At 31.8% G+C, this 22,095-nt stretch overlaps 1 protein-coding gene across 1 annotated transcript in view; it reads right to left on the bottom strand.

Annotated features, from left to right (window-relative positions):
• The window catches only part of CLASP1 (cytoplasmic linker associated protein 1), a 324,204-nt gene that overhangs the window by 27,797 nt on the left and 274,312 nt on the right, over nt 1–22,095 (bottom strand). Inside the window, exons 33-37 of the mRNA XM_051985719.1 lie at nt 15,150–15,256; nt 9,099–9,215; nt 4,022–4,172; nt 2,314–2,560; nt 1,181–1,371 (exon numbers count right to left, since the gene is read on the bottom strand). Coding sequence (XP_051841679.1) covers nt 1,181–1,371; nt 2,314–2,560; nt 4,022–4,172; nt 9,099–9,215; nt 15,150–15,256 — 813 coding nt within the window. The remainder of the gene's footprint in view (nt 1–1,180; nt 1,372–2,313; nt 2,561–4,021; nt 4,173–9,098; nt 9,216–15,149; nt 15,257–22,095) is intronic.

Genomic DNA, 22,095 nt, shown 5'->3' with positions numbered 1-22,095 from the left:
AAATGAGGAACACATTTTCAAGTCACTCATCTTTTTAAATATCTTCACTATTGTAGAGAAAGGGCATTATGTTCTGCCTTAAAACAAACAAAAATAAGCTATGTTATTTTATATTAAGTAATTCTCCTTGAAAATGTTTCTAGACTCAAGAAATATAGACAGAGCTTAATCTTACTTTCTGACCCTGTGAAAGATGAGATGATTTGTGGAAAGACTAATAATAAAGCTCCTTCAATTTGTCAAGTTCCCCCACCCCCGGTCCTCCAGTTCTGGCTGGTTGCCATTCTAAACAGAACTCTTAATCTCAGAAAAAGAGGATATAGTTTATACTAAACAGTACCTAAAAGGTACATCCTGATTCTTTGCCATTCATCTGTACAATTCACACATAAACACAACATTTATTTATACTCCACATGACATCATTTTATCTTTAGCTAAAAAGTACCTTAAGTCTAATGGCTACAGGAGATGTTATTCTAACTAAAAAAAACTTTGCACATTTCTTTAATAAACTTTCTATTCCTATATCCCTCTAACTCAAACTAATGAAGCTAATCAATTAACATTTCTAAGTATTTAATTACTAAATACTCAAATGAATCAAAATGATTTCTTATTTTCTATAAACTGCAGCAATCAAACTGACAAAGGGATTGAAAAAGAACATAATGACTTCAACATACTTAGGTATAAGAATGAGGGTATATGATAAAAGGCAGTTCTCACTATGGTCTGTTTTAAATGAAATATATTATATGTATTTTATATCTATATGTCTTTTGTCATTAATTAAAATGTTAAGATAAAAAGGAAGTAATACCAACATGAAATTGATTTATCCCATATATATAGTTTAAAAAAAGCCATCCCATTTTTGAAATAAATGCATGCTAAACCAAATTTTCATAAATACCATATTATAGAACTAATCTCTTTATGACATGATTCTCATAAGGTAAAAATATGCCCCCTACAACTTCTTAAACATTTGCTCTGATAAAGTGTAGGAAAAAGTTTTGTTCTTTCTTGACAGCAATATTCATTAGAAAAGGTTTCCATCAAAAAACTAATAGGATACAAGAAGTATAAAAATAACTTTAAGCCACATTCAAAGTAAACTAGACAATGATTATGCTGTCAAAAATGAAAACTTAAAGTCCAAAGTAAAATTTCTCACATCTTTGTCTCCTAGTGTTTCTAGCAGCAAGAGCAAAATTGTTTTGAAATGTTCTTCCCAAACTCCTAGGTTATCTTCTCGGGTGATCTTAAGTAATTCTAATAAGGCTCCTTTCCTTTCTTCTACTCGTTCATTGTGATTAGATAATTCTTTCAGAAGATCAGCTACCAAATCAGAATGATCAATGGGTACTGTGGGAGAGAAATTGAAAATAAGAGATTATTCCACAGAGAAAAATTCAAGCAGAGAATATTTTGTCTGTTTCCTTGCCTATATGGAATCTGGACAAATGGAAGTGACTGATAATAGGCTACCATCTTGAATGACTTTGATTCACTTATCAAGATCTACCAGCCCTTCTGTAACACTCTAAAATTCATCAAAAAGACAAAGAAATAAGACACTTATCTTGACGTTTCCTTAAAACTATCTTTTCCAGGAATAAATCTAATCATAACTGAATAAGTATCCTAAGTTCTAGTAAAACTGGAGTAACCTTGAGGTTAATATTGGAAACTGTATAATTCTTTCCCGTTTATTAAACAGTTTGCTAATTTGACTTTGCCTTTAAAAAAAAAAACTTTAAATAGAAAACAATCAAATACAAATGTATTTTCATAACTGTCAATACGGCTAGGAATTATTAAGCATCCACTATATTCAAGGAATTGTCAACATATCAAACTATCTCAATTATCTAATCCACCATAAGATGAAGGAACAAACAGAACAGTACAGTACATTAATGTCTTGTTTGTAGTCTGATGGATATTTGAAACAAAAAATGAGACTTCTAATACTATTTATAATCATTCCCATGGTAGAAATCATACTGTACAAAGTCTTATAAATGGAAAAAAGAAAACAGCCCTCATTAAAATCCTGCTGTAATACTAGTGGAATAGGTTAGTAAATAGTGTTTTAGGAATGCTACTCCCAAATGGTTACTAAACTGAGAAAGTTCAAGTGTCACATAAAGGAATGAAAGATTAATTCAGAGAATAAAAATTAAAATTCTATCTGGAATGTAAAAATCTCTATCTGATCAGCATACCTAGAGCTTGGTTCATATAAGATAAAACAAGGACAAACTGTTTGATGAGAATGGGATGAGATTCAAGAAAGAGACTAACCATCACGAAGTTGATCCATGTCATCATCAAATACAGCTTCTTTCAGAGCTGTCTTATCATAGGTGTTGATTGTATCAGAATAAGGATAGGGATTGTAGTCTCGAGCTCGGGGCCCTGTGAAGGCTCGTGGAGGCTGGGTGTTGAGGAGTGAAGTTTTGTTATCAAGAGCTGTCCTTCCTCCTTCTACCACATCACTTCCTCCTCGAAGATCAGTGGCAGGTGAAGCTATCCCACCATCTCTTGAAACCTGAAACACAGTAGGAGAAACATCCCATATCCTCCAATCAATAAAATTTTAAGAGTTCTTTCTTTCTTTTTCTTTCTTTTTTAAAGGAAATTATCAAGACTCAAGAAATGTTACTCAGACTTTGACTATAGAGGGATCCAAGGAGAAGAACTTGAAATGATCAGTATTTTTGAAAAAAGCGATGATAAGCTTTCCCACAAGTAATTTTAGTATCTAATTAACTTGTAACAATAAACAGGACCAAAAAGTGTTTCTATTAAAATGACTACTTATCATATGCAGATGAAATTGGCTTTGTTCATTGCAAATAATAATTTCTCTTTAAAAAAAAAAAAAGGTTTTGAAAGAATTACAGATAGCCTTTGTCAGGGAGATTGGTCACTACTAAAATATATACATTGTGGAATTTTGTGTTACAATATAGTAGGATACATGCAGGAAATTAGCATTTTCAATGAGTGAATACTATGAGAAAGAGCCATTGAATTAGCAGCTAAAACTTTCAGACTGAAAGAATTCACAGAATCACAGATTTAGAACTGGATAAGATCTGAGATATCTAATGTCACATAAGGAACACACACCAAGAGAAGCTAAGTGTTTTGACCAAGGTGGCATGAGGGGCAGACCTGGGATTTGAACCAGGCTTTTCTAATTCCAAATCTAGTACTTTCCTACTCTTGAAGTATATTTTTTGCTGTCACTGTGGGGGGAAAAAATTCTATATTCAGAAATTCCCCATCAAAGTGGTGGTTGAGGATGACTGCTTATTTCAAATGGCTTTGAAAAATGTGTTGAATTGGCAACAATACTATATGATGATTAATTCTGATGAGCATGGCCGTCTTCAACAATGAGATGAACCAAATCAGTTCCAATGGAACAGTGATGAATTGGACCAGCTACACCCAGGGAAAGAACTCTGGGAGATTACTATGAACCACTGCATGGAGTTCCCAGTCCCTCTGTTTTTGTCCGCCTGCATTTTTATTTCTTTCACAGGCTAATTGTGCACTATTTCAAAGTCCGATTCTTTTTGTACAGCAGGGTAACTGTATGGACATGTATATATATATTTATTTATTTATACTTTATATTTATTATATTTATTTATATATTTATTATATATTTATACTTTAACATATTTAACATGTATTGGTCAACCTGCCATCTGGGGAAAGGGGTGGGAGGAAGGAGGGGAAAAGTTGGTATAAAAGGTCTTGCAATTGTCAATGCTGAAAAATTACCCATGCATATATCTTGTAAATAAAAAGCTATAGTTAAAAAAAGAAAAAGAAAAATAATAATAATTAAAAAAAGAAAAATATGTTGAATTGGGATTCTTTAAGAAAGTTTTCCAACTATTTAGAATAAAATAGTATAAAAGAGGTGAGGACAGCCATATGTATTAAAAAATATAGATGGATAGATCTTTTGAAATAATAATCTGAGAATACTTACAATATCACAGTCTTTTTTGCCATCCCGTTTAATAGGCTCATTCAGATCCTCCTGGCTCCGGAAGCTAAATTTTTCTATGGCTTCTGTTACTCCACGTAGAGAGCTGTAGATTTCATCTGAGTTCAAGTTCTCTGTGTCATAGTCCAGCATGCTAAAGATCAAAAGTATGACAGATTTTAAAATAGGGCATTAAGGTTTTTACTTTGAATTTGTACCACCATTAATTTACAAAGTGGGATATATAGTTAAATTTTTGTTTTTAATAATGACTTGTAATGAAATAGATTATCTTGGCAGTTATCTTTTCAAAGCCCCACTAATTGGAAGTTACTTTTCTTTCTTTCAGAAAATGTTCTTTCATTACAAAATTTGAACCCATAAACATGAGCACTTTAATAATCAGTGAGAAACATTAATAACTATATGAATGCAAGAACTCAAAATAGTGACAACTGGTGACTTAATGTACAGAATTAATGAAAGTGAAAAAGTTTGCTTTCATACCTCAAAAGGTGAAAAAAAACTTTTTGGTGTTACTGGTCTCAAATGTACAAACATAAATCAAGAAGAATAGCCACCTCAAAATAAAGCTAATTTCCTCAAATTATGTAAAACAATACAGAAAACAGTAAGATTGGGTTAGAAAAATTGAAAGGTAATCTTTATTAGTAGCTGAAAAATCACAGAATTAAAAATCTGACTCAAAGTCAGATCAATCCTAATAATCAAGAAATTTAATTCTCATACAGTCTACTGGAATTTAACTGAGAACTTTCAGCCTATTTTGGAAGGTTTTAGGTTTTAGTTTGTAGCCTTAAAAGAGACATATGGGTATGCAAAATGAGCAAAGCCTCTAGGCAAAGATATTATAGAAGAGGACTAGAAGAAAAAGAAAATGGAAATCTGATAGACTGGGTTAATATAAACAAAAACAAAAACAACTACCCAAACCAACAAAAAATATAAAGCAAGTGGCATCAAAGTAGGACAAATTGACTCAAAGTTTAAGAACATAGAAAATCTTTGTGGACTCTTGAAAACAGTTCAAAACATAATAATTTTTTTTACACACCAATTGCTTTCTTTTCAGTTTTTTTTTTGGAAGCAAACTATGAAAGAGCCAGAAAAAAGGAAGGAAGGCTAAATAGCCTAACAATCTATGGAATGACAAAAGATTCCAAGAAGGGACGAAAGAGTCACTTTTCTAACACAGAATATCAAATCTGATGGACAGATCAACTAGGGTAAAAACTTCCCAAAAAAACTAAATCATCAAGTATACCCCAAGAAGATATCAGGAATATAACTAATCTTTAAAATTTATGAATTTTAGGAAACATTGAAAAAAGGAGCAGATGCCAATCTTTTGAGCATTAGAGCCTGTAAAAAGATCATTTGTTATGCATGGAAGAAGTGGGGTATGCCTACAATAAATCTGATTATGTGCCAGTAAGTATCGATGTTATTAAAGATTAGATCAAAAGTATATCTGAATTTTGCAAAGGCCATCTGAAATGTACAATAAGAAAATGAGTAAGGGAAGAAAGACTGTATCCGAATTGCAATGGTTTAGGAAAAATCTGATTTCTTTAAGAGAAGTCAACTTGGTCCAGTCCCAGAAAGGGTTATTAATGATTACATAACTCTGAAAGGATTTTGCTTTTTTCCCCCTTCCTAACTTTTTTTTTTTAAGCATTTGCAAAGAGTGCCAAGACAGAATATGGATGAATAAGCTCCACTCACTAAGCATGGTCAAGATTCCGAGCACCTTTCACTTACAAATAAGGTTTTGTATGAAACTAGTTCTTACTCAAGACATAAGGTTGCATATTCAGAAAGCAGGATGATTTACCTAAGATCACAAAAATGGTTGCAATACTATTAGTGGTGCAGTAATTAATTATTTTTCTTCCATGGAGAAGAAGAAAATATATACAGTACAAATTGTTTAGAGAGTTCACAAAAGTACCTGCCAACTTTGATGGCAAAATCAAACTTTTGACTAAATATCTAACAAAAAGAAATGTGTACTTGAACATATTCACAGCTGAAATCTGATTCATGCACTATTAGGAGGTAGAACACAGTACTTGAATGAAGTTCAACATTTCAGCCCATTCCATGTTTACAAGGCTACCTTGCTATGTAGGAATTTAAAAAGTAGAGGTCTTAAGAAGACATGTAAGAGAAAAGCATTTTTTTTTCCTTCTTAAAATGATTCATTCATTTATATGTGAAGAAAAAGCATTTATACATCTGGGCCAGTACATTTGTGTTTATGTATAAAGACTGGATGACAAACAAAAATATATACAAGATGGGAAAAAAATGCTTTAAAATACTGTTTATCACAACAACCAAAAATAATAAAGTAGCCCATGCATAAAACAGTGACAGGATGAACAAGAGGAGGTTGTAGAGATATTCAGCTTTAAAAGTATGTCACAATATTATTTTTCATAAGTCACGTCAAAAAGTACACTAATCTTTGGACAATTTATTGCAACTTTTTGGAAACAGTTCATTCCATGTTGTACATACTACAACAATTTTCCTAAAACTGTACCACAGTAATTCTGCTGTTTGGGACTTCTTGTTCTGATTTTTGATTAATCAATCAAATAAGAATTTCAATTCTGTGCACAATAAAGGAAATTCTGTGGCAGTAATGTTTTTAAAAAATCTATGCTTACAGTAGTTTTAAGATTCTCAGATACTTAATGTTGAAAAGTATCTATACATATATTTTGAAAATAAGCTAAAAACAAAGATTCAATGATATGAAGGTTGTGCTTTCTTTAAAAATCCAATTTGACACATTCTTCAAGGTTTTCTTATCGCTATCAATAGGCAATGCACTTTAATTGCTATTTTTATATTTCTTGGCTTGTCAAACTTAAAGAGTCCATGAAATTACAAAATAGTCTAATTTACCCTATTGATGATATTACCCAATGGGCATTTGCAATACTAAATGTTAACAAGGGATAAGAAGGACAAATAAAGCTGGAAGAAACCTCAGAAGCCACAAAATCCAATCTCTTCATTGGGGAATGAAGAAACTGAAGTACAGAGAAATGTGTACCTCATATTAACTTTTATTTTTGTAGCAACTTGCAGTTTACAATATGTTTTCCTCCCAACAACCTCATGATATGAATATTGTAAGAATTATTATCTACAAGTGATATACCAGAAGGAAGCACCCTTACAAATAAAAATTAAAATTACATTTAATACTGAATTAGGCTCACTGACTGAATGCATCAAGACTATGCATACAAAAACACATAGTGCTCCATTTTCATAAAAGTTTGGTTGTGCAGAGCTGGGAACAGAGTTAAAGGATCACCTTTGGGAACCCAAGTTCAAAAATTGGCAGCATGGGGCACAAACCATCAGTTTCCCCTGCTTCATGGAAGACAATGACTAAAATAAAATGTCATTTAAGTTAAGGTAAAGAGGTCATTAATGACAGCTTTCTAAGATATGAACTTACGTTTGAAATGCTTCCACTTAGGCTACTCTAATATAGAGCATGTCTTTTCTTTTCTTTTTTTTTTTTTTTAAGCAAGTGGGAAATCAAAATTTGAAATTCAGAGGCAGTACCTTAAAGAAGTATAGAGACAAACTTTGCAACCACAACAACTGGGCCTGGTTTGTCCCTTGGTCCTAATTTTTTTTTGACATTACTATATAAGAAATAGATACAGGATCATAGGATTTAGAGCAAGAAAAGGCTGTCAAGATCATCTAAGTCCAATCAGATGAGGAAACTAAAGCCTAAAGAAGAAAAAAATTATTTGTCTAAGGTTACACAGTTTATTGAGCAGCAAAGTAGATATTTATCTTAGGTTAGATTGCAGATCCAGTGCTAATGAAGTTGTTTGTAAAATTTAAATTATGGGGGACAGCTAGATGATGCAGTGGATCGAGCACCAGTCCTGAAGTCAGGAGGACCTGAGTTCAAATCTGCTCTCAGACACTTAACACTTCCTGGCTATGTGATCCTGGGCAAGTCATTTAACTCCAATTACCTTAGCAAAAAAAATAAAAATAAATTAAATTATTTTGTAACTTCTTTGGGTTCTCTGAAAGGCAAGTATTATTAAATTATGTGTGTTTGTCTGCATTTGTACACAGGCTCATACACACACATGCATAGCTAAAGCTCAAGTAATGGGTGGTCCATTTTATGGAAAGATGATTAAGATGGTACAACTGCCTAATGTGCATTCCAAAATCAAACACTGGCTAAATGATAGTTGGTTGAATTACCTGGAATTTTGAATCATTAAATTACTACTCTTTTCTCAAGGTATAATTAAGAGATGCCTGGAAATGGATTTCCAATTCTGCATGTTTCTATCAGACTCTGTCGAAATAAAAGAATCTTGTGATGTTTCACGTATTCTGCTCTTATGTACTATAGTACATTTCTGGCCCACATTTCTTTACTTGCAAAAAGGAAAATTCCAAATAGTGTACATAGTCAGCCCTGGTACAATTCAATGAATTATGAACTGCTCTTGAATTTTCATTACAATTGTAGAATCAATCATTCTAATGTGATAGGGAAGACATAATTATGACATAATAATCTACATAATCTTTAGCTAATTATTATTAGTGCCATTGTGTGGGTCAAATAGAAATAATGATATTCATATTTAATTTCTAAAGGAGAATATCATATTCATTTCTGAGGGGATGAATCATATATATATATATATAGAAAAAGGTCTAAGGAAATATGACATACTGTCCTTCTGAATCTTTATGTCAACCAACAAGCTTGAGTACTTTCAGGGTTAGCACTTCATTAGGCTACTTTTGGATAATGTGTGCAAGTGCAACAGTTAAAAATAGCTTCAGGATTTCTTGCTAACAAAAAAAGCAAAACAATCCACTGATAACAGTGCTAGCTTTCCACCATCTTTTACATTCCAAAAATCAGGTATGGAGGCTGAGGTTCCATTTGAAGCATTTGATAAATTTTTATAGAAAGAAATAAGCTGACTTTATAAATGCAATAATATTGTGACACCACAGACAAGTTTAACAGGTAGCTTGTTACCTGGGAGAGTAAGAACGCCTGAAAGTCTTGTGGGAAGGAGCTGTGGGGATGGAGTTAGGCTGAGAAAGGGGAGGTGGGTGCTTCGACAGCCCATCGGCACTCCAACCCCAGAACCGACTGCAGTGATCAGAAGAGGAAAATCAGAGAGAAAAAACAGAGAAACAGGACAGAGATAGGAAGGGAAGGGGGGAAAGACACTATAATCTGAGTGGCTTCAAGTTTCATGCTTCCTGGATAAAGTTATATAAAAATTAATAAAAAACAAGATTAGACAGGCTACTTCATGGAGTATCATATACCATAAAGAGATCAAATACAAATTCCCCATTTCAGTTCATCCCTCAAATAGACATTTTTTTTTTTTTGGGCAAATTATGAGAGATTACATTTATGCACATAGACCCTTGACAAATTTTCAAATAAATATTAAGGTTTATAAAGAACTCATCAATTACTTTAAAGAAGAAGCAAAAAGAAATATGAAGAGGATTTAATTTATACTTATTAAAAATAAGTGGGTTTCCTATAAATCTCATAAAACTAAAATTTTTTTACACTAACACTCAAGTGCTAGCTTTGAATCTTTTAAGAAAAAGATAGGAGTTATATCATAATCCTATGGTTCTATGAAACTAACCCATAATTAGCTATAGAGGAATTAGGGAACAATGGAAACACAAATTCTTAGTTCTAAACAACTCAAAATTGTAAATGAAATAGAAAGGATACACAGTTTCTAAGAATGCAGACAAATTTCCATCTAAAAGTTAAAAATTCAATGGGATTTATCAGGGGGTAATCCTGGTTTATCTTTTCTGGTGATTCATGAGAGATCACAGATTTAAAATGAACTCTAGAGGCCATCAAAAATCAATACCCTCATTTTACAGATGAGGAAACTGAGGCACAACAAAGTTAACTGATTCATCCAGAGACACAGAATTAGTATTTGAAGTGGGATTTGAACCAGATATCCCTGACTCCAAGTCCAATGTCCTAACCAGTAGTTATCACACATTGCCTTTGAATGGCTCTGATAGGTGAGGAAAGAGACTTGTAAAGTTTATAATATATTCATAGAAGGGCAGACCTATATAAAAATTTATATTAAGGGAATCACATTTGTTTCTAGAAGCTCATGCTTCTTTTTGTGTTTGATAGTGCATGACTCTTAATTATGACTATAGAAGACAGAACCTATGATTCCTGTTTTCTAAGGTGGAATAACATACAAGAAACCTAAGAATCTTTTCTTGAAGTCAAACAGCAAATCAAAGGCTAGTGAAGAAAAAGACTGTACAGATTAATAGCTCCTAGGAGTTTCTGGTAATATTTATGGAAGGTCATGCTTTATGTAATGCTATTCATGGCTCTTATCTCTTAGAATTATAAATAATTTTTTCACTTTAACAATCTGCACAAAATTTGCTTATTCAAATACTATTCAGTCTTAGAGAACTAGTTAAAGCAAGAAATCTTTCCATGCATCTCTAAGGACAGAGTCCAGAATTAGCAGAATACTTGTACACAAGTTAAAGGAGTGAGAAAATCATTTTAAAATAACAGATCTTGAGAAAAAAACTTAAAAAAAAAAAAAAAAAGAGGAATTTGCTGTTAACCTGGGTTGAAAATCATATATGGAAGTAAAGTTCACCATGCCTATGGATAACACCAAAATTATATGGGACATTAACTTTTAGAAAGGACTAAATCAACATGATTATCAAATAGTTGGATATGTTCACAGTTCATTCTTATCAGAAGCAGAGGATTTGACAAACAGTAATAAAAGAAACACTATTCCAAATATTCTGTAATAGTTCAATTGATGAAAAGATAGACGTATTATATTTCTTTTATATTACATTGGCCAGTGTTCTCCCTGGAAATGTTGATTGATAAATAGGCATCTATTTCAGGTTTTAGATCATGAAACTATAAAAAAGACCACACACACAATAAAGTTGTTCTAATATTGTGAATAATTCACCTCCTCTTGTATAGATTCTAACATTACTTATATCAAATTTCTGTGTTGTAGTGATTTATTCTATAGAAGACCTCCAAAGTGTTGCTGGCAATTTCAAAGTCTAGCTTGCCAGAAAATAAAAAAAGAATATCATCTACCAGTAGGTCTCTATTGCATTCAGGGCATCTGCCTAATTTCTACTTTAGGTTTGCTTCCTGTGTTCCAAAGCATTAGGGTCTCTTGTTGTTTGGAATGGAGAGATTGCAAAAGAAAAGTAGAAACAAAGAAATTGGGTAGCATTTTTTTTAAACCAATAAGAAATACAATGGATGCACCCATGAAATGTTAAAGCTATCAGCCACTTACTTTTCCAAAGTATAAGTATAAGACGTAAAGGAGGTTATTTATTACCTCTCAGTATACTCATAGCTATTACTGAAGTAACTTGTCTCATTTCAACTATCAAGAAATAGATTCCCTTAGAAAAAAAACAACAGTGCAGTTGATTATGTTTTATCTATCTGAGTTCAGAACAATAAATCAGGTAAACTAAAGAAGTGAGTAGTCCATATTACTATTTTCTCCTAAGAATGCTCTTAAAAATTTCATCAAATAGAAAGAAAACATCTGAAGATTTTTTTGTTCCATGCTGTTCCATGAAGGAAAGCTTCTCTCTCCATGTTTTTGAGCAGGATGTTCTTACTCAGCAGGAAAATTTGCTGAAAAAATATTCACTGTCCTAAAATTTGTTCAACACTCTGAAAAAGAAAAGGATAATTTCTGAGGCATCATAGGTCTCAAATGTTCATGTGTGAAAGGAAGGCTAAATCTATAGGCAAGTCCCACCCTTCAACTACTGGCACTTCATTGAGCTCCTTGTTTTGTTTTTGTAAACAATGCCAGGAAATGCAGGTAATAATTCTTCTTCTAATGTAGAGGCACCATCTAGTGGTAAAGAAATAACTGTAGTCTATACAGTAAACAGTAGGAAATGTTCTAGCTCACTATTCCTTAAAGATAGCAAAAGAATAGTGAAAAGAAGGCACTGCAAACACTGTTTGTGAATATTTTCTTTTATGTCTCCACCTGATTTAGTGATAGGGAGTGAATTTCCTTTGGATGATTTCTGAGATTTCCTAAAGTCTATACTTCATAAAATCATAAAGGCTATTAGATATAGTAGAATTTGAATTGCTGTTAGAACATTCCTAATGAAATAAATAACTAGTGATATTCTAAAATCTTACCAACAAAATTAGTGAAATTCTAAAATTCATTAATTATGAACTCAGAACTCTCCTCAACTTGGTTAATGAAAAGACAAGGCAGAATTTCCAAACTATTAGAAAATTTAGGTCAATGTAATAGGTTAAATTTTATTTTGACTCTAAAAAATGTATTAAGTAAATAACATGCAATTATTAGAATAAAAGCTAAAAATTTATATGATATGTTTTAAAAAGATCACCAAACTAATGTTGGCATTATGAAATACATGGGAGATAAAACAATCAAGGTTAAATATTGTGTATCTCACGCCTTAATTTTTAGGAGTCAAAGAATCTTGATTGAAAAATGAACCCAAGTACTTAGATACTAAAACCTCTCATTCACTTTTTATGATATATTTGATAATTACTCAGGCTCCGCCTAAATACTTACAATGACAAGGAGTTACCTACCTTGTCTAATAATTATAATGCGATTAATTTCTCAAATTGAACGAAATTTTGCTTCCCTAAACTTGACTTAAGTTCACATTAAAAAAGACAAAAGTGTACAAATAAATTTATTCTTAAAATGAGATGTTGCAAAAAAGTTCTTCTGATGCTGGTTCCTAACACATCACTGACTGCCTGGAAACTTGATATCATCAGTAGACTTTGTGTATTTACAGAAAATATTGGTGTTTTTTTTGGTTCTCTTTATTGGGCTTTTGTCCCAAACAGGGAAAGAAATGCACTGACACAAGATTTAGCTAATAGAAAAAAAAATGAATATAAGAATTTTCCAACTTATAAGTTATAAGGTTGATAAGCTCCTAGCAAAACTTTTTTCTGGTCTGAACTTTTATTATCTGGCCTGGCTTTTATTTCATTGTAGAACATTTGAAGAAAGTGCTACTAGATAATGAAAAAGAATTTAAAAAAAAAAAAAAAAAAAAAAAAAAAGTAACCTGGAGGAGGAATCAGAGAAGCAAGAAAAAAGCCAGTTAATATCCACAAACTGGATTAAGAAGAGGTGACAAGTTGTAGGTGTAATAATATTTAAGGAGTCACTTTCAGAAAGAGATATTTATAACCCTCTGAATAAGAAAAAAAGTAAGTTTCATTTCTTTTGTAAAAGATGATGAGTTAAATCTTGATTAGGGATGTTAGTATAGACACAGACACAGTGAGTCTGTGTCAGGCTTATGGCAAATTCTGACACTTGCATTTGTTTTAGTTATGATAGTTCAAATCACTAAGTAGCTTAAAGGCAGAATAAATTTTTGGGAAACAACTTCTAACTTTATTAAATTTAATAAAGGGGAGTGTTTTTGATTAAAATAATCACAGCAAAAAAAAAATCTATGTTACATAATAACTATTTTCCTTTCTGAGAGTGAAATAAAATGTTTTTGTCCAAAAGGTTACCAGGAAAGTCTAGTGATCTAGAGGCCTGAATGATAACAGCTTCCTAAGCATATTACTATTTCAAGGATTTTTAAAAAGCGACAATTTAGATCATCACTATTGAGCAATGTATCAAATCAGAAAAAAAGATGGTTGCCTTTTAAAAAAAATTTTTTTAAGTCAATATTGACAATAAGCCCTCATCTCTTCTCTAAAAAGAGTCCTCCTTCCCCCCATTATTTCTTATGAAGATCCCAGTTCTTACAAATCCATGTAGAATATTTGATACTAGCAGATTCATGTTTAGGTTGCTTCATAAAAGAGCTTACTGGCACAACAGATCTTACACATAAGCCAGTATACTTGGATCAGCCATAATTTGTTTCTTGTAGTCAAGTTTAGGGAATAAATTAAACGGTTGATTTTTGTTTTTTATAAGCTCTCCCTGGAAAATAATTTTACTTCTTAAATTTATTTTGGAATGGACCCCAGAAAACAAGTACATAGGAATCTTAAGTTCTTGTTTAACGGATCACAAATTGTAAAACTAGAAGAGATTTTAGAGGTAATCAAATCCCACAGCCTCATTTTGTAACTGAGGAATCTGAAGTGCAGAGAGATGAAATGACTTGCTAGGGTCATAATGCTCATTACGTGGAATCAGGGCAACACATGAATGCAGATCTTCCTACCTCCTGTTTCAATGTTCTATCTACTACACAAAAGGTACCTCTTTTTCTTTGATGGAAAGAATATTTTCCAGAGTTATAGGAGCATATTATTATCTGAGTACCCAACAATTCTGAATTCGTAAGGCTAATTTGGTACTTAAGCCAAGAACAGCATCATAAAATATTAAAAGATTGCTGACAAACAGCAAACAGAATAGTTTACTTTCTAATAAAATGCAAACATAAACAGTTCCAGTTATTGCAGACTTAAATTATGGCTCTGGTGAATAGCATCATACTTTAAGAGTAGGCTTGAATTCATATTTTGCATATTCTTTTTTAAGAAAAGAAGAGACCTTCTAAAAAAAAAAAAAAGATCCTTTACATTTCAACAGCTGACTAAAACAGCAATCTGATCAGAAAAAAAAAAGACTTGTGTTTGGGCTTGACATGCTTTGAAATGCTGACAAATATAAGCTTAAACAAGGTCAATTTATCTAGGAGTATGATGAATCCATGCATAAAATTTGATAGAGTAAGTCCAAGCTTAGTTTGATTTATAAATTCCAGGGAATTTCAAATTTCGAAACCTTAATGGTCAGAGTACAACACCTTTAATTTTCCAGATAAACAAAATGGTGTGCAGAGAAGAAGTAATTGGTTCAAGTATATACAGTGAGAATAGTTACCAGATCTAAAACCCAGAATTCCTGATTCCCAGCCCAGTTTCCCTTCTACTCTTAACAAACTCTAAAGCTGAGTGTTTACTGAAATAGTTTAGGGAAAGTCTCATTACCTTGGTGACAGACCACCATGGGAACAATTGGTAGGTGAAGTCAAGGGGCTGGTTCTGCTACTGGTATGTCTTGAAGGAGTTCGACCAATAGTATTGCTTGGAGAGCCCTGAAGCAAAGAGAAAAGGCAAGATCAGACAAGGACAGCAAGCACCATAATACAAATAATCTTAAGTCTTAACCCCCGACCATGTTTGAAACCAAGAGCAATATCTAAGCAGTATTATCTCTGAACAAGAATAAGGCTAATATAATAATACACATTAAGTACATACACATATATCTAACGTAACAAGTATACAATGCAATACACATACAAACACATACACAGGCGTGATTGTGTATGTATGTATGTGTATATTTATTTATTCCCCATTCCCCCCAAACAAATTATTCCATTATTGTTCAGTCTCTAAACACCTGATTAAGGGTAGTAAATATGTTAAGGAAATGTTTTTTGACATTTGTATCTTTGTAACATTCATCAAAAGAAATACAAATTAAATTTATTAAAAATTAAGTCTACTGTGCAAATTTCTCCTAATAAGAATGAAGTTATAGTCACATTATTCGATTGTTCAACATGGCTCCACTCTGTCCTTTGTAAAAGTAAGCAAGGAAAAAATTTAACCTAATATTAAAAGTAGAGAAAAAGAAGAATCTTAGTCTGATGCTGTTTCCTTTTTCAAAAAATATATATTTAACCCCTTGCTTGAGCTTTCTAATTGAATAACTCCATAATCTCAAACTTTCAACTCATTTTCCTTCCTTTCCAAATAGACTCATCCTTCTGATTTTCCTATTTCTCTTCACAGTACTACTATTTGTCTAGTCATCAAATTTCAGTTAGATTACAGATTTTTCCATTGCCCTGGTTATCTACTAAGTATTGAGTTTAACTCCAATATATCCTGTCAACTCCAATATATCCTGTCTGTACCTCGTTTGTACACAGAATTGTTTCCATGTTGTATGTCCCAACAGACAGAGCTCCTGAGAACTGGGACTGACTTCCTTCTTTCCTCATGTTTAGACTCCTCAGTGTTTAGAATAAATAGTTCCTTGCGCATGGTTAAGTATTTAATAAAAGTTAGCTGACTGATTTTATCATTTATTCACACCAGATAAAGGACTGGGCTTGGAGTCAGGAAAGCCTAGGTTCAAAAATTGCTTTTGACAGTTACTATGGGGATGTGCTGGTAAATGTTTAGCAACTGGTTTTCCAAAAATAGCACACACTTTAAATTTAATCTGCATTATTAACATTTTTTCCCATCACTTTCTTAAGTCAAGACTTAAACACGACTAAAAAAGAATGCCATATTTTAATTTATTTCTTACCTATATCCTGATTCTATTTTAATCTGATTCAGCCTACTCCATGAGGGAATTACAAGTTTGATACTTCTAGTCTAGACAATCAACAAACCAAACCAAACCAAAAATAAAAAATCAAGCCCTGATTTGCAGTTTGCCAATTTCCAAGGTATAAATGCTTATGCTGAACATAAACATAACTGAAAACATAAACAATCAGCAAGCTGGTGAAGTTAGGTCCAATATATATCCCTGCTTATTTTTAATACTAATATTACTATGAGTAAATCACTTAACTTCTCCAAGTTTCAATTTACTCACCATTAGACAAGTCTGCTCATCTGCAACTCTAAGTGAGTTGGAGGAAACATCAACTCATTAAGATGGGGAAACTAGTTGCAAAACCAACTACATTACCATTAAAATCACTTATCTCCATCTTCAAATCAATTCAACAAACATTAATTAAGAACTATCATGTACTGGGAGATACAAAGACAGAAATAAAATTTCTTACCCTGAAGTGTAAGTTTAAAGAGGAAAAACATAAATATAAGCACAAATCATACAGGGATAAAGATGGGAAGAAGAACACTAAGGAGATTCTATCCACCAACACAGCCAATTGTCACATGCTATGTAAAAATCTGGGCATATTAACATTTATGACATTATCTCTATCTACCACATTTTAGTAATCTTATCAGAAAACAAAATGAGGTTAATCTGGCAAGATTTATTTTTGATGAATCTAAGTTGGTTCTTACTGACAAGACACTTACCTTCAAAAATTATCACAAACTATCTTGTTAGTGTCTTTCAAGAAATCAAAATTTCACGAGCTTTTGCAAAGCCCACACTTTTTTGAGAGTGAGTAAATAAGGATATTTACTCTTTACCACTTATATCTGTCAGCTCCTTCATTGGGGAAGCTAAAGGTTGTCTTACAACTCATTTATGTGGGGTTCTAAATTTGTTAACTTTTTTCTTTTCAAACAGACAGATCATTCTTTTTCCTCCCCCTCAATAGTGTTTTATTTTTACAAATATTATATATAAAAAGATAATTTCCAACATTCAGTTTTGTAAGATTTTGTAAGATCAAAAAGGAAAAAACCACAAGAACGAAAAAGCAAACCAAAAAAAGGTGAAAATACTATGCTTCAGTGCACATTCTCTAACTCTCTTAGTATTGATGGAATTTTTTTATCACAAGTTTATTGGAATTGTTTTGAATCACCACATTGCTGAGAAAGATCAATCATCACAATTGATCATTACATAGTCTTACTGCTATTATGTGAAATGTTTTCTTGGTTCTGCTCACTTCACTCAGCATCAGTTCACTTAAGTCAGTTTTCCCTGAAATCAGCCTGCTCATCATTTCTTATAAAATAATGATATTCCATTATATTCATATATTAAAATTTATTTACCCATTCCCTAAATTAGTGGACTTACACTCAATTTCCAATTCTTTGTCACTACAAAAAGAACTGTTACAAAATTTTTGCACATGTGAATCCTTTCCCCTCTTTTATGAGGATCATTCTTGAAAAAAAACAAAGGAAAAGTTGAATTAAGTAGTCTTACTTTCTATCCCTTGTTATCTTAAAAAAAATCTTCCTCTTGATCACAATATAGTGGAAAATGCCTTTTGTTATCCTGGCCACAACTCATTCTCAGAGAGGCAACATTGGCATAACAGATACAAATTATGAATCTGGAATCACAAACTCTATAGGCCAAGTTAGTTAACTTCCATTCACTTTTCATGTGTAAAGCTAAGGTTACAAGACTGATAATAATCATGTCATTGGATTATTATGATGTGTAGTTATAAAAATGATGACAATAGCATTTATGTGGCATTTACTATTTGCCGGGTACTGTGCTGAGCACTTTAAAATATTATCTCAAATGAAGCTTACAAGACTGAATAGGTGGTATTATCCTCATTTACAAATGAAGAAACTGAGGCAAACAAAGATTAAAGTAACTTGCCCAAAGTCATACTCCTATTAAGTATCCCCAAGTGATCTCAGCCCTAGTACTACATCTCCTGTGATACTCTAGCTGCTCTGATTTGTACATTTTAAAATCAATTATTTCTACAACTTTTAGCATATCTAATATTCAAGGGACTGTTACTCTCTTGAATTCTTTCTATTATCTAAGCTTTCTTACTTTTTTTTTTAATATAAGGACAGTATGCCAGACTATGCCCAGCTTTTCTCTTTATTACAAGTTCGAAAATCAGTGGTAGTTTCCTTTCAAAATTTTCATCATTTTTAAACTAAAATCCATTTTTATTTGATGGTTAGAATGGTTGAGAACAACTTCCTTATTATTTGTTTCACCATAATTAAACTATCATTAAAGCTTACTAAGAATCTTTAGCTATTATGTTTTGGGAGGGAGAATGATCAAAACAATGTCCAGATAAGTGAAGTGAAGATGTTGTTGTTGTTGTTGTTTTTTTTTTTAAATCAACAATTTTAGGGGCAGCTAGATGGAGCAGTTGAAGGAACAATTTTATATCATGTTCCTGTCCTAGGTCCTTCTGGGACACAATTTTTAAAAGTACCTTCAATTTAAAACAAAATTGTAATATTATTTTATTATTTTTAATTACCACGCATTAATTTCTTTTTCCTCCTCTTCAATGACAGAAAAAAAGAAAACATATAAATTCTCTATCATATAAGCATAATTAATCACATCCAAAACTGTATTTCTTATTCTACTTATTATTAGTCCATCATATTTCTTTTATGAGGTGCACAAGTTTTTGTTTTTGTTTTTAATTTTTTATCAGTATTCTGGAATCATGGTTTATCATTTAATTTATAAGAATTCCTAAATCTTTCAAAATGGTTTACTTTTGTAATGCTGATATAGTATAAATCGTTGAACTGCTTCTGCTTATTTACTCATCAATTTATAGAATTTTCCATGTCTCTTTGAAACTATCTTTTTGCTTATTTCTTACAGCATCCTATTAATATAATACAATGTTTTCAGCCATTGATCAGTTGATAAGCATTGCCTCAGTTTTTTTTTTAACCACCAAACATTTTTGCCAAAAATATTTTTCTACAAATAGGATATTTTCCTCTTTCTTTGATCTCTTTGGTGACAATCTGGGCTGTAATAACTAATAAGTGTACTTGTTTAATAACTTTCTATGTATAATGCCAAATTATTTATAGAATGATGTGGATCCATTCTTAGCATCTACCAAAATGTATCAATGTGCCTTTTCCCAACATCTATACCAACATTTGAAGTAAGATTCTTATTCTTCTAAAATTGAAATCAATTCCATATATATCTTGGAAATAAGACTTTATCAAAGAGAATCTTTTTAGAAATATTTTCCCCCAGTTAACTGTTGCTTATTGGATTTGCTTGTGCAAAAAAATTTAATTTTATGTAATCAAAATGATCAATGATATTTTTTGGGATTCTTTCTTGTCTTTGTTTTATCTTGAACTTTTTCTCTATCCAAAAATCTAATAGATTATATCTTCTGTGTTTCACTAAAAAAAAATTTTTTTAAACAATATGACCTTTTGGATTTAGGTCATGTATCCCATTTGAAGCTGACTTTAGTATGAGATGTTGATCTACACCTATTTTGTTAAATACTATGATCAAATTTTCCCAGCAGTTTTTTAAAATCCAATTTTAAAAAATTATCTGACCTTTTTTGTTTATTTATTTGGAATATACTATAATAAATGGTTTAAGATGCCGGTATAAACCTGTTTTGGTAAAACGTTCCAACTGCTATCTTTTAGCTTTTATAAGATTTTCCCTTTATCTCTTGCCCTCAGAGAGTTTTCCCATATAACATTAAAAATTAAAAAAAAAAAAAACAAACTAACAAAATTAACCAAATACATCAAAATAAAATCTGATGTCATATGCATTGTTCCATACCTGCGGGATTCTCCTCTTTCTTTTCTCCCTGCAACAGCAAGGAGAGGTGTCTTTCCATATCTCTTCTTTGGAGCCAAGTTTATTCTTTATAATTTCACATCATACAGTTTTGACTGTTTCTTAGTGGTAGTTCTTTCTACTTTAATTGCTTGGTATGATACCAGGCATATTATTAGCACTTCTTAAATGCTAGCTGGGGACAGCTAGGAGGAATAGGGGATAAAGCACTCAACTTTCGATTGGGAAAACTTATCTTCCCGAGTTCAAATTTGACCTCAGACACTTACTAGCTATATGTGTGATCATGGGCAAACAACTTACTTATGTCTGCCTCAGTTTCCTCATCTATAAAATAAACTGGAGAAGAAAAATGGCAGACAACTCAAGTATCTTTGCCAAGAAAACCATAAAAGGGATTAAGAAGAAGTAGACATGACTTAAAACAAATGAACAACTAAATACCAATTGACTTGCTAGTTATTGTATATCTGGTTTTCCTGACTTCTTTATTTCACTTTGCATCACTTCTTTCTACTCTTTTCTGTTTTCATCATGCTGTTTATTTCTTACATTATAATATTAGTATTACATTATAATCATGTATCTTAGTTTGTTTAACCATTTCCAAATCAATGAGCATCTAGAACTTTATTTCAAACAGTACTTTTTGTGGGAGGAAACAAAGTGGTGCACAGGGAGGCTTCTGAACATTTTTTGTTATACAGGGAATATTTTTCTAAATAGTTTGTACTCTTGGGTTTATCACATAGAGAACGACTGAGTCTACTTGTTTCTAATTCCTTTCTATTTGTTTCATTTGAAAGATCCACCCCTTTTATTTTAGCCAGTATAAAAAAGTTCAAAGAATTAGTGACAATAATATCATTTTAGTTTGATATCAAGACGTGCATCTACCTCTTAATACCTATTGTACTCCTTTATTTCCTTTGAGATTCAAAACCTTATGTTCCTTCAAAGAAATTTTAAAATTGTTTTGTCTAACTCTACAAAAGTAACTCTTTGCTAGTTAAGATGCAGAGAATCAAGTCTATAAAGTTAGGTGGTAATGTAATTTTTGCAAGCAACAAACATAAGCAATGAATATCCTTCCAAAAATTAGTTTTCCTTTATTTCTACAGTGCTTTGAAATTCTATTTATAGAAGTTTTAGTAGATAATTGAAAATTTAAAAGGGCAGGAAAACTAACAACAAATGTTTTTCTCTTAACCCTACCAATTTGAAAGGAAAAAATGAAACCTTTATATGTACAATTAAGCAAAATAAATTCACATTTTGTCTATGTCTATAAATGTATACCCCTTATTCTTCGTCCTGAATCCATTCTCTTTCTGTGAAGAAGTGAGTAGCAAAAATCATCATTAGTCTTCTGGAAATAGGGATGGTCACTACACTGATCAGATCTTAAGATTTTGTGAAATGTAAGTCTTTAAAATATTCTTATTGTACCAATTGTTCTGCTTCTGTTTCTCTCTGCACCAGTTTATATAGATATATTCCTACCCTTTTAATTTCTTTTTATGGCACAGAAATATTCCATTTCACTCACATCATAAATTTAGAATCATTCTCCGGTTAATGGACATCCCCTTGGTTTCCAGTTCTTTGGCATTTTGTATATTTATTCTGAATGAGAATTCTCTTTCTATTATATTCTTCTGGGTTTTG

This window comes from Antechinus flavipes, chromosome 3 (assembly GCF_016432865.1).
Source record: "Antechinus flavipes isolate AdamAnt ecotype Samford, QLD, Australia chromosome 3, AdamAnt_v2, whole genome shotgun sequence".
NCBI classification, from domain to species: domain Eukaryota; kingdom Metazoa; phylum Chordata; class Mammalia; order Dasyuromorphia; family Dasyuridae; genus Antechinus; species Antechinus flavipes.
Note: the sequence above shows the minus strand (reverse complement) of the source record. Positions and strands in the feature narration are given on the sequence as shown.